The sequence below is a fragment of the Lygodium microphyllum genome, chromosome 18 (genome assembly GCF_053477565.2).
Source record: "Lygodium microphyllum isolate KBCC chromosome 18, Lygodium_microphyllum_v1.1.10, whole genome shotgun sequence".
In the NCBI taxonomy this organism is placed as follows: domain Eukaryota; kingdom Viridiplantae; phylum Streptophyta; class Polypodiopsida; order Schizaeales; family Lygodiaceae; genus Lygodium; species Lygodium microphyllum.
Genome location: NC_141152.1, coordinates 136,358,591 through 136,370,840, shown reverse-complemented (window position 1 = coordinate 136,370,840; position 12,250 = coordinate 136,358,591). Strand labels below are relative to the sequence as shown.

The window sequence follows — 12,250 nt, the reverse complement described above, 5'->3', positions numbered from 1 at the left end:
AACACCAAAGAAAACTGTGCCAAAGCCGAAGTATGACCAGCAGTATGGTCACCAACCACCAAAACGCAGGCTGTGATAGCCTACAAACACCTGGATCTGCAAAACGCAAAGGTAGCTGATGAAGATCACCAGAACAGAAGCCGCCAGCACCAAAATGCAGCCTGGAAGAGGGTCGCCAGTAGGAGATGAGCCGTCAGGAGTGGTAACGACCACCAGATCTGCGAAACGCAGCCTGATGATGTGTCGCCCAGCTGAAAGAGGGGCCGCCTAATGGAAAACGCAAGCAAGAGGTCGTTGGATGATGTAGCAGCCTCTGGAGGAGTCGTGTGCAGCAAACGCAAGAAGAATGGCCACCTGGAGGGGCCGCCTGGGCAGTTGAAGATGAGGCGACAGCAGCAGAAGAGGGGTGAGGTATCTCTCCACAAGGTTAGGTCCTCCGTGCTCTCAGTCAGGCGATGATACCATGTGAGAGTGCGCAACGGAAGAAGAACACGAACACAGAGGAGGAGAGAGAGAAAGCAGGGAATGAAGAAAGAAAATTTGCACTGACTGAAATGAAATGCTGAATACACCAAAGTGGACTGATCAGTCCCTGCACACAGCCCGGAGCGTTAGTGAGGGCACCAGAACAGACTGAAAGCAATGGCAGCACCAATGCCGGAGTGGGAGAGGAGGGAGAGTGTGCTGAATCTGCAGAAGAGTGAGAGAGAATGACTGGGGGGGGCTGCGGGGGGCTGCTATAAATAGCCCCAAGCCAGAAAAACTGACCGACCTGCCCAAACTGGCTGACCTGCCCAAATATGGGCCGACTGCACACAAAAAGGCCCATTTTGGGCTGAGTGACACCCGAGAAGGGAATGCAGACAAAAACAGCAGAGACAAAACTGACAGAGCTCCTCTGTCTCCTGCTAGACTCTGACAGGAGCTCACAACCAGGAGATGACAGACTGAGAATAAAAATAGAGCAGGCTAACAAGTTCTCCTTCCTTCTTGAAAATTACAATAGTCAGGCCAACAAGGCTAGCCAAGGAGCAAACAATCCAACTGCTACTTATGATTGATCAATAAAAACACGCTCAACCATCTGACAAGTAAATCTACCCAGCCATCTTGCATTCAAATTTTCAAGATAAACACCTGTGACCTAGATAGAGTAGACTTTTTTGAGATACTCTAAAAACTTTTTAATTTGAAGTTTCAACTAATATTCAAGCTGTTTCTGATGAAGTAAAAAATATGTTGGAAACAAATTTTCCTCAACCGAAGGTCTCATCACCTATCTTTGATGCAGAACAACAACTGCACAATAAAAGTAACTACAAAAACCAACCTTGCAACTTCTTTCTTCAAAATATTTTCCTCTTCCTGAGTCCATCGTCTAAATTTTCTCCTCGGTGCATTGCGTGTAGATACAAGGCCTGGTTTTGATAAGCTCTGTCGTCTCTGCAATTTTGGCAGACGTACTTGCCTGGATAATGATGGTGACTTATCCTCAGAGCTCTCAGCTATCTCCTCACTAGTGTCCCACTGCAAAATCAAAAAAATATATATAATCTATGAAATGAAATGTCAGATGGTGTATTTACGAGCTCCCACAGCACATGCAGTACGAAAAAAACCCAAAAATAAATGTTTTCAAAAGAATCTTAAGTTTATTGGAATGCAAACAAAACAGCACTTATTACCATAACTACTACTACATTTGGCGTAGAGAGAGAGATGTATTAACATCTACTAAAGGCTAATGTGGCCTATGAGACAAAACCAAAGTACATCTGTGTCCAATGTCATGTCATCGTGAAGGTGAAAGAAAAATGCATCCTACTATAAGGATAATACCTAAAGATCTCTTAGTCTAAAAACTGTAAGTACAAGATATCTAGCTACAATGGCTCCTCTCTAAATCTCAAAGTCAGAACATGATCCCAGCTATGATGTATTCCAAGGCCACTCTGCTGATGCGCTGAGGGGTGAGTCTCCTTCCACCGGATTCCATCCTAGAGGGACCTACAAGTTCTACTAGGCTCACACTTAGAGTTTCCTTTGTGTTTGCCTTATGACCCGAACTTAAATGTCAAAATCACTTCAAAGAGGATCAGCCAAGGTTGTCAAGTACGATACGGTACGGTATGATAAAATATGGTACTAATTGGTACCTTACGATTTTGTAAGGTATTGTACGATATTAGTACGAAAAAAAACAAAAACAAAAAAACAAAACTTGGTTATTTTGGATTATAGATAATAGAACACATGTTTAGAGCTAAAATAGCCATGTCACTTGAGCTAATAGGATGAATACATGAGCATAGGTGCATTCGTAATACGTACAAACTAGTTCACACAGTACCATACGTATCCATACCAATTCATACCAAAAAACATGCTATTTTTGGCCTATGAAGACTAGACCACAATATCTTCCAACCTACCCCGTCTCTCTCTCTCTCTCTCACTGCCCCTGTCACCCCCCCGTCACTACCCCCATCATTGCCAACCATCACCCCCCATCACTGCCGGCCATCATCACCCCCCGTCACGTTAGACATATTGCCAGCCATCACATCACTGCCCTGTCGACGATCACTACGCATGCCGCCTATTACCACCGCCACTGCCCCGTCACGGTCGTGATCACTGCCACCTACCTGCCGCCTGTCACTACCGTCACCGCCCCGTCAATCCACCACATCACTTGGTTGAACGTCCAATCATATCACTGTTGGGAGACCACGCCACTACCCCGGCCCGTCTCTGCCGCGTCATTGTTCCTCACATACACTGAAATGGTTACCCTCTATTCTGAACTCTGAATCGAGCTCCCCCACAGACCCAACACAACCAAACAGAGTTTTCCCCCAAAATGGAGAAGGTCCAAATAGAGCAAATGATTACCAATGCCATCAACAGAGTCAAGAAGGAGTATGACAACGGACTAAACATAGTGAACAGGTAGCTGAACGATAAGATTAAAAAGCTGGAATTGAAGATAGAAGCCCAAGATGGGGAGATTCAATCACTTAGGCGGCTACTAATTGACATTCAGCTCAGCCCCAAGCTAGAGGAAGGAGAAATTCAACCTAGCATAACCGAGGAGCTCACCCGTATCAAACAGAAAGTACAACAACTCCAAAAAAGGGAGGAGACGACGAAGGAGGCTGTTTCTTGGGCAAAGATGCTCAAGAAAACCCAACAGCAAGTAGAGGAGGCGGAGCAATGGATTCAAATTGTAAAGAAGGGGAAACATCTAGCACACGCACCTACAACAACCATAATCAATGACACATTGGAGGAGGAACAAAAAAGGAAAATGAGAGCACTCCATGTTTGGGTGACGGGACTGAAGATGCATGAAAAAGTGGATGAAGACACCAAGGTGCTATACATGTTAATGAATATTAAGAAAGACACGCATGTCTCCGCTTGGAGAGTGGGCAAGAAAAGCACAAAAGGGGAGAGCTCAAAAGAGCGTGCACTCATTCTCCGCTTCCCCACCATGGAGGCTAGGAGGGACTTCCTAGCCCAACGCCGTACATTGAAGGGGACCGGTGTGTTTTTGGGTGACGATCTCACACCAACCCAACTAGCCCACATAAGGGAGTGCATGCCAAAAATTAAGGCAGCCAAAGGAGGAGGGCAAACTCGCCTTCTACAAAGGAGGGAGAGTGGTAGTCATGGAGAGGCGCCACAAATCACCGCGTGAGACCTATGGGACCAGCCTTGCAGTGGCAGTCTGGAACTGTAATGGAGCCCTCCGATTGGATGTGGGAGCTTTTGAGGAGACATTCAGAGGAAGAGATATAGTGTTCTACTCAGAGACACACTAGGGGCCACATACTACACTTCCACGGGTGACACGCTATAGGTGGGAGTTAGCTTGCAGGAAGGAGACACGCACAAACCACAGTAATCATGGGTCGGGAGGAGTGGCAATGTTAATCAGGGAGGAGCTACAGCAGATGATCCAGGTAGTCTGCAAAGATGAGCAGGCCAGATACATGTGGGTGAGAGTACGGGGTGAGGAACGCACTTTGTATATTGCCATATGCTATTTCCCCCCTATGACGTCCCGATACGCCCCACCCAAGGGGCAATCACCATATGTGGCTTTGGATGAGGATATTTGGGAGTTCTCGAAGGAGGGAGAGGTTATCTTACTCGGAGACTTTAATGCCATGACAGCCTCCCATCAAGTGTCTTTCTTTGATGCATCTAAGGAGATGCTACAGGAGCAAGATGTGTCAAAGCTATAACTGGAGAGGACATCTCAGGATATGGGGGAAGTCACCGAATATGGGAGATACCTTGTGGAGATGGGCACAGCACACAGGTTGGCCATTCTCAATGGCCTGGCTAGATACCCCCTATCCGGTGCCTTCACATGTTATCCTCATCGACACGGTGCCAGCACAGTAGACTATGTTCTTGCCCCACCAACGCTGATATCTCACATCCAGGACCTCTCAATATCCCCATGCCTTCTCAGAGTTGCAGTGGATCATGCCTACCTATCATTCACCATCAACCTCCAGTTCACTGACACGCAGACCCATCATGCAACTCACCGCCACCCGAGATACCTCTTTTCCAGAGAGACAGAGGATACCTATGAGGCGGAGATCCTTAGACTGTTACATGATGCAGACCCCGACGTTCCATTACAGGAGCTGACTCACCAGTTCGGTGAGGCCCTACACATCGCTGCAGGTGTAGCCTTCCCATACTCACGACCCACACAGAGAGCTTCCACCGGGGGAACACCTCGAAACAGCTGGTATGATGATGAGTGCCGTGAGACCAAAGCACGGCTACAGAGAGAGATAGCACTCGGTCCACTACCCACAGACAGGCACAGATACTCTTTAAACGTCTCACACGGTGAAAGAAGAGAACATTCTTGGCCCGAGACCTATATCAGTTATTCTTGAGCCAGGACTATAGAGAGGCTTGGAGGCTTTTCACAAAGCATTGCCCGACCACACCTATTACGTCCACCATTGCATAGGAAGAGTATGCAACTAGTCTCTATACTGTGGAGGGTCAGCCACCTCTTCCTGACCCACTTGAGCCTTGTCCAGAGACCACCACTTTCTTTACAGAAAGCAGGGTCCAAGAGGCCATTGACAGACTTAGCAGAGGAAAGGCACAAGATCATGATGGACTAGTAGCCGAGCACTTGATCCATGCTAGAGATTTGGTGGCAGGATTCCTAGCTTACATGTTTAACAGAGCCATGCGTGAAGGCCTACCAGAAAGCTGGACCACAAACACTATTGTGCCTATCCTCAAGTCAGGGGACCCTACTCTACCCAATAACTATCGGACTATCATGGTTGGGCATACATTGGCTAAGTTATATGCTTCCATCCTTGAGCATGAGTTAAGTAGGTGGGCAGAGAGGTGGGGTCTTAGAGCGCAGGGACAGGCTGGCTTTAGGAGAGGCTTCTCCACATTGGATCACATCCTCACACTCAGAGCGATCATTGAGGAGGAAAGGGCCCATGGCCGACGGACCTACTGCTGCTTTGTGGACTTCCGCAAAGCCTTTGACACAGTACCGAGAGACAGGCTGATACATAGATTGCATGCCATGGGAGTACCAAAAGAGCTCAGTTGGGATATTTTGGCACTGTATGAGAGAGTTGTGGGCAGAGTCTGGACACCTAAGGGGCTTTCGGCACCTATTTACTCCACCATTGGGGTGAACCAAGGATGCCCCCTCTCTCCGACATTATTTGGCCTATACATTGATGGGATTGCTGATTACATTTCACATGAAGGAGATAGAGGAGCTCCACTAGCTGGCACTTGGATACCTCTCCTATTGTATGCAGATAACATTGTATTGATAGCTGACTCTCCAGAGGGTCTGTAGAGACACTTGGATATATTACACTCCTATACTTTGGACAGTGGGCTTTCAGTGAACCCTGGTAAAACCAAGGTGATGGTATTTAATACTACACCACAGCGTGTCAGGAGATCAGCACCTAAATTCACATATGGATTTGAGAAGCTGGAGTATGTAGATTCTTATACATACCTAGGAGTCTTACTCACAGGGCCCACCTTTTCTATGCGAGACAGCAGACACTAGACTGACTCGTAGATACACAACACTAGGTGGTTTGGAGAAGATGTGCTCACAGGTGCTATTCTAAAAACCCCGCACCAAGCTATGGCTCTTCGATACACTGGCCACATCCACACTACTTTATGGAGTACAAATATGGGGGCCCAGTCTTGACCACCGTACCAGATCAGGGCGCACTTATGACGGATGGAGATCGATGGAGAAACCCCTAGTGTCCATGATATCCAGGTTGATCAAATGTAAGGCCTCAGTGCCACATGAGATCATCAGAGCCGAGCTAGCAGCTACACCATTGTGATAGAGGCCCTCACCCGATCGGTCACATACATACATAGCCTATGGGACTTACCCACACACAGGTATGTATGGTTGGCCCTTGAGTCCTCTAGGCAACTTGCCAGAGAGGGTGATACTTCATGTTGGTATACACAGATGTCGGCCTGGTTTGAGCTGCATGGCTTTAGCATGGACAAGTTACCCCCCTTCCAGTACTCCCTTGATGCACCATCTCTTGATATGAGCCGGTTAGCGCTTCACAAGATTATTAGAATGGATCTTACCCAGTTGGATATCAGGCGGACATGGTTGATGCCAGGGCAGGAGCTAGGGACAAAGATGGCTTTCTACCGCGAGCATTTCCTTCATACTACAGATGATGGATTTATTGCTTGCCCGAGATACATGGACACTCACCTTTCCCATGGGATCAGATGTACTATTGACCAGTTGCACACCTCCTCACATCAACTAGAAATTGAGACCGGCATATATAGATCCATCCCATCAGAGGAGCACATATGCCAGATATGCCAATTAGAGCCAAAGACAGAGGAGCATTATATATGCCGTTGCCCAACGTATTATGAGGTCCGTGGTCGACGAATTTTCTCTTGGATTAGTAAGAAGCAGCCAACAGTGGCATTGTCTTCTACCGAAGTAGAGTACAAGGCAGCTTGTTTTGCTGCATGTGAAGCAGTATGGTTGAGAAGGATTCTATGGCATATGGGAGTGCAGGATGAAGAACCAACTGTGCTGAGATGTGACAATTAGAGTTGCATCTCCATTGCCAAAAATCCAGTGTTTCATGCACGTACCAAATATATAGAGATCTAGTATCACTATGTGCATGATTTGATGGAGGATGGGATAGTGGAATTGGTCTTTTGTCCAACAGAGGAGAATGGAGCAGATATCTTCACCAAAGCACTTACGAAGGATCTGCTTCAAGTTTATCTTCAGAGACTCGGCATTGGGCCAAGGAGATAGTTTACCTATGGGTGGACATTGAGGGGGGGTGTCAGATATGATCAATGCCCCACCCTCATTAGGTGCCACCAATGATCCATGGTGCTCAAAGTTGTAAGGCCCCCATTATGAGCAGAAGCCAAATGTGAGCCCGGACATTGGTTGAGTCCTAACTTGTATATCAGATGAGGTCTATGTGACCGGATGGCAAAAAGGTGACCGTTGTGGATTTAATCTTTGGGTTAGACGGAGTGGTTAAGCTGGTAGCAACTCGAGGCGCATTGCATCGAGTTGCGGGGTAAGGGAGTTAAAAGGGGCCCCTATTTTGGGATCCGGGGCCGCGGAAGCTGCCCCTGGCTGGGGGGTCCCAAGGGGGCCAGCGGCCCGCTTGGCGGGGATCCGGGGGCAGCGCCCACGGCCCGATAGTAAAGGGAATATTCCCTGGCCGACTAGCGAAGGCCTATATGGTAGGTCGGTCAGGGCAGCGCCCCCCGCCCGATGGTAAAGGGAATATTCCTTGGCCGACTAGTGGAGGCTTATATGGTAGGTCGGTCAGGCCAACCCAACGGCCTTTGCGGGCTATAAAAGCTAAACCCCCTCACAGCCATCTATCATTCATCTTTCACCCAGTCAGAGTTGTTCCAGCTAGGCTTAAGCTCTTCACCTATCTTCTGTCTAGATCGCCATCTAAGCTTCACACAGTGGAAGCGCACGGGTAGACAGAGCCATCTTTGTATCAGTTGTTTGGAGCTAAAGAATTTATTGATTCTCCTCTTATCTGTTGTGTACTCTCTATCTCTTTCTCAGATTCTGTTCGCTGCGCCGTGTAATTTTTTACACCGTCATCATCAATTTGCTGTTGTTTCCAGCCAAGCAACTGCTATTGTCTGTCGTCCAACTATCGAACAACCTGCTACATCAGCATACTGCTGCATTTGTAGGTCCCAACTGCCGCCCTACAAATTTTCTCTCTCCTCTAGCTGTCGCCATCATCTCCTCAATATGTCGCTACTGTTTTCTCTCTCCTGCAGTTTGCGTTTGTTGTTCTCTCTCCTGCAACCTGCGTTCACTTTTTTCTCTCTCCTCACCTGCGTCTTTAGTCTTTCTCACTCATACACTGCCGTCTGCATCAAATCTAGCCTTCCTTGGCTACGTTTGTTGGTGTTCTATATCCAAAGGTTGCCTTGCTGTGATTCGGGATCCGTTCAGAGTACAACACTCTCCAATTCATTATCCCTACCCTAATCCTTGAGATACAGGAGTTCAAGATACATTATTCATTCACTGCATAGTGTATTTGCTACATGAGCATTGTATATTCAATAGTTATATCACTTCATTCATTCTCTGTGTTAATTGTCTCTGAGTTACCCTAACCCTAATTGTGTTCTTCTATCAGTTTGTGCTTTGTCATAAGGTGTTATTTGTGTTTTTGTATTAAGTTATTTCTTCACAAGCCCGTTTGACTCTATGAATGGGAAATAAGTTTGACTCTATTAATGGATCCTACGACCCAGGGCAAGGTTTCACAAGTTCTCCAAGTTTCAGATTATATTACAAAAGGAGATAGTAGCTTCTAAGCCCTTGTAGATAGAGAGGAGCCTAAGCCCTTGTACCAAAGGAACTACAATCAAGGACGCAATAAGAAAGGTGGCAATTGCTTCTACAAAGGCGATCCCCCACATGTAGTCATTGTGATAGGAGACGCCAGAAATACAAAGCTTGTTGGCAGTGTCAAAATAATGAGGTACGATTTGACACCTTCATGGTCTCGGATGAGGGCCTATTGTGGTAGAAGAGCTTGTTAGTGTTGAGCTAAATTACCATTCACTTTCATTAAGCAATCCCAAAACTCAAGTTAATTAATGAATTTCAACCATTCTTTTAAACCAAAAGCAATTCGAGAGAGTTTCAATGTCACACATGTAAACCCTAATGTGGGAGGCCCCAAACTTTCTATAAATAGACAACTTGCCCTCCCAATCAGCCTAATCTCGTTTTAATAGGTTTCAGGTGCAAGATCTTCACTACCCACACCCTATTCAAGAAGGACATCTCAGTCGAAGCTGCCCAACATTGTCTACACCCATCTGGCATTTGTTTCCAGCCTCCCCACACAGGTTCAACCCTCATTTGCTGCCGCCAACTATCATCTACTCCCTAGAAGACTGCGTTCAATGTAGCGGCCTGTTCCTTGGCTGCCTGTGCAGTCTGGCAATCATTCAAAGTGCTGCATTTGACTGACCAGCTGCCGTCCAGTACACCACATCCATTAGAAGGCTGCATTTTGATCATTCTCCCGCCACTTGGACTGTCTCCACCTCCAAAACCCTATGTTTGCTTATTTTCACCCTCAACTGCTGCCTATCTAACATTCATCTAGCATCAACACAATCGGATTTGCTATTACCAAACATCTTCAAAGGCTGCCTTGCTGCGTTTCAAGATCCATCAGAGTACGACACACTCTCTAGCTCATTACATCTGCCTCAATCCTCAAGACATGAGAGTTCGAGGCACAATATTTATCCACTGCATAGTGTGCCTGCTGCATGAGCATTGATTGTATTATACAAATTCATTCATTTCAGATTTGTAACTATGTTCATTGTCTCCGGATTACCCTAACCCTAGCTATGTTCTATTCTATTTGTGCTTTGTCATACAATTGTATTTGTTTTTGTGTGTTAGGGTATTTCTTTACATGGTATCAAAGCTAGGATCTCTTTGAAGAAACCTAGGTTTTTGGTTTGAAAGCCCTTCCAATCCAAATCCATCGAGAAACAAGAGGGAGTGAGCCTCACAACTTACTCTTCCAACATCCGAAATGGCCAGAGAGACATTCGGCAACCATGGAGTCCAAAGACTATATGAGATTTCTAAAGCCGAGTATGACCTTATTCTCATGTATCAAGCTCAATAACAAATTGAAGAAAAATCTAAGTTTTCCCCTTTAGATTCGGTGCACCGGTCTAACAATTCTACAAAAAGAATGGAAGCTCCACAAAGGACTGGCCATTCTAACATGGAAACTAGTATGGAGTACAAACCCTTCATTTCTTTACCACTTTCATCTCCATCTCTCCACTCATGGAAGGCTCAGATTGCATCCACTATCATTGAGCTAATGCAAGGCTTATTTCATTCTTAGCTTCAACATTTTGATTTAGTGTCAGAGTGTTGGGCACACTTGACTAACCGCTATGCAACTCGAGATAGGACCCATCGCATAAATCTTGACCATGAGCGTCAAAACTTTACAATCGTTGACCGGAATGACTTGAAAGTCAAATTGACTGAGTATTGGCGACTTCTCGCGGAGTTCTCTACCACGAGGGCTCCTAAGTCCTTGGGCAATCAGGTCACATTGTTCCTTAACAAACTGCCTCGGAAATACTTCTATTGTGTGCAACAAGTAATCTCGCAACCCACCATGCCCACATTCTATGAATTTGAGTGTTAGCTACCGCATTACACTCGGATATTCAATCAATCTCATTGTATGACCTCTACAGAGGGGACTCTCATTTCTTTTTCTCAAAAGGGGCAACAAGGGAAGAGCAAGCAAAATCAAAACTCAAATCCAAATAAGAAGCAAAATCAAACTCAAAATCAAGCTAGTAAGACCCAACGGAACACCTAGTCTTCCCTTAAACCTAGATGGCAAAATGTACCTTAGAAGAATAGGTAATGCTGAACCTAAGAAGAATAGGTATTGTCAACAATGTCAGAAGGCTAGCCACTTTGACAATGAGTGTCAATCAAAGGCAAGAGACATAGAACCAAAAGCTAAGACTCAAACCATCACCCCTTAGTCATACAACCCCCAATAAGGGAGCCAAGGTGGTGGCAACCCTCAATAAGGGCAGCAGCGAGGCCAAACCCACATTGCCACCGGTCAACCATCACAGCCTACATTGTTCTCAACGCCAAAGGACATGTTAGACTAGTCTATAAAGGCCCACATCATCTCCTTAGAGACATTTGAGGATGCAAGTCTCGTCCATATTTACAACTTGTCTCTCGATGAGGTGACTATTGCAAAGGCCCACTCGTCAACACCAAGTACTTCAGCTACTCCTTGGGTTGTGGATAGTGAAGCTACTCATCATATGACCCCCATCTTGAACATTTTCATCTGTTGAGCCTGTGCAACAGCTAAGATACTCCACATTGAGAACTTCTCGATCAAGATTCACGCTCAAGGTTGTGCCAATTTCACCAGTGACTAGAACTCGAATCTCGCTCTGTTGGATGATGTATACTATGTCCACCAATTTGGGGTAAACTTGTTATCCATTCAGTAGCTTTGTTGTTTGGGACGAGTAGTCTTCTTTACAACGACCACAATCGAGGTCCTTGATTCTCAAACTGATTTAGTGATTGCTCCCAGTGAAGCACAGCCTAGTGGCTTGTACCACATGACAATTTCTTTCCGAGCCGACTACTGAAGGCTCTAAGTTCCACCACTTCCAAGCTTTAGCCACTACATGGGAGTTTATAGACATTGAGTGTCTCTGGCATTTTTGCTCAGGACATCTCAGATACAACTCTCTTTATGAGTTTTCATATCAACAGATGGTCAAAGGCCTTTCCCATCTAAAGCTATCTCAAGAAATCTGTAAAAACAACACCATACCCCATTTCCTCAGCAGTCCACACATAGAGCTAAGGCATCTCTTATATTGATTTATGTTGATCTTTGTGGGCCGATATCCACTACCGCCTTAAATGGCACGCTATACTTCTTATTTATAGTGCATGATCGTTCTAGATACATGTGGGTGTTGTTGAGAAACCCTTCACCCGCAGAGTTTGTGTTATTGCGTTTAGGATTTACACCCCCAAAAAGGGGGGCCATCCTAGACTGACTGTGCCTATTTATAGGCCACTCTCTCATTCATTCCTTAC

The 12,250-nt window shown here is 46.0% G+C and overlaps 1 protein-coding gene and 1 pseudogene across 4 annotated transcripts in view; one reads left to right on the top strand and one right to left on the bottom strand.

Annotated features, from left to right (window-relative positions):
• LOC148021421 (uncharacterized) overlaps positions 1-12,250 on the bottom strand; it is a 59,511-nt gene that overhangs the window by 29,374 nt on the left and 17,887 nt on the right. For all 4 annotated transcript variants that reach the window (XR_015694718.1, XM_087699290.1, XM_087699288.1 and 1 more), the window contains exon 3: positions 1,331-1,527. Coding sequence is in view for 3 of the 4 variants with exons in the window: in XM_087699290.1 (XP_087555416.1) it covers positions 1,331-1,527 (197 nt within the window). In the remaining variant the exon portion in view is untranslated. The remainder of the gene's footprint in view (positions 1-1,330; positions 1,528-12,250) is intronic.
• Positions 3,984-6,148, top strand: LOC148021422 (uncharacterized; annotated as a pseudogene).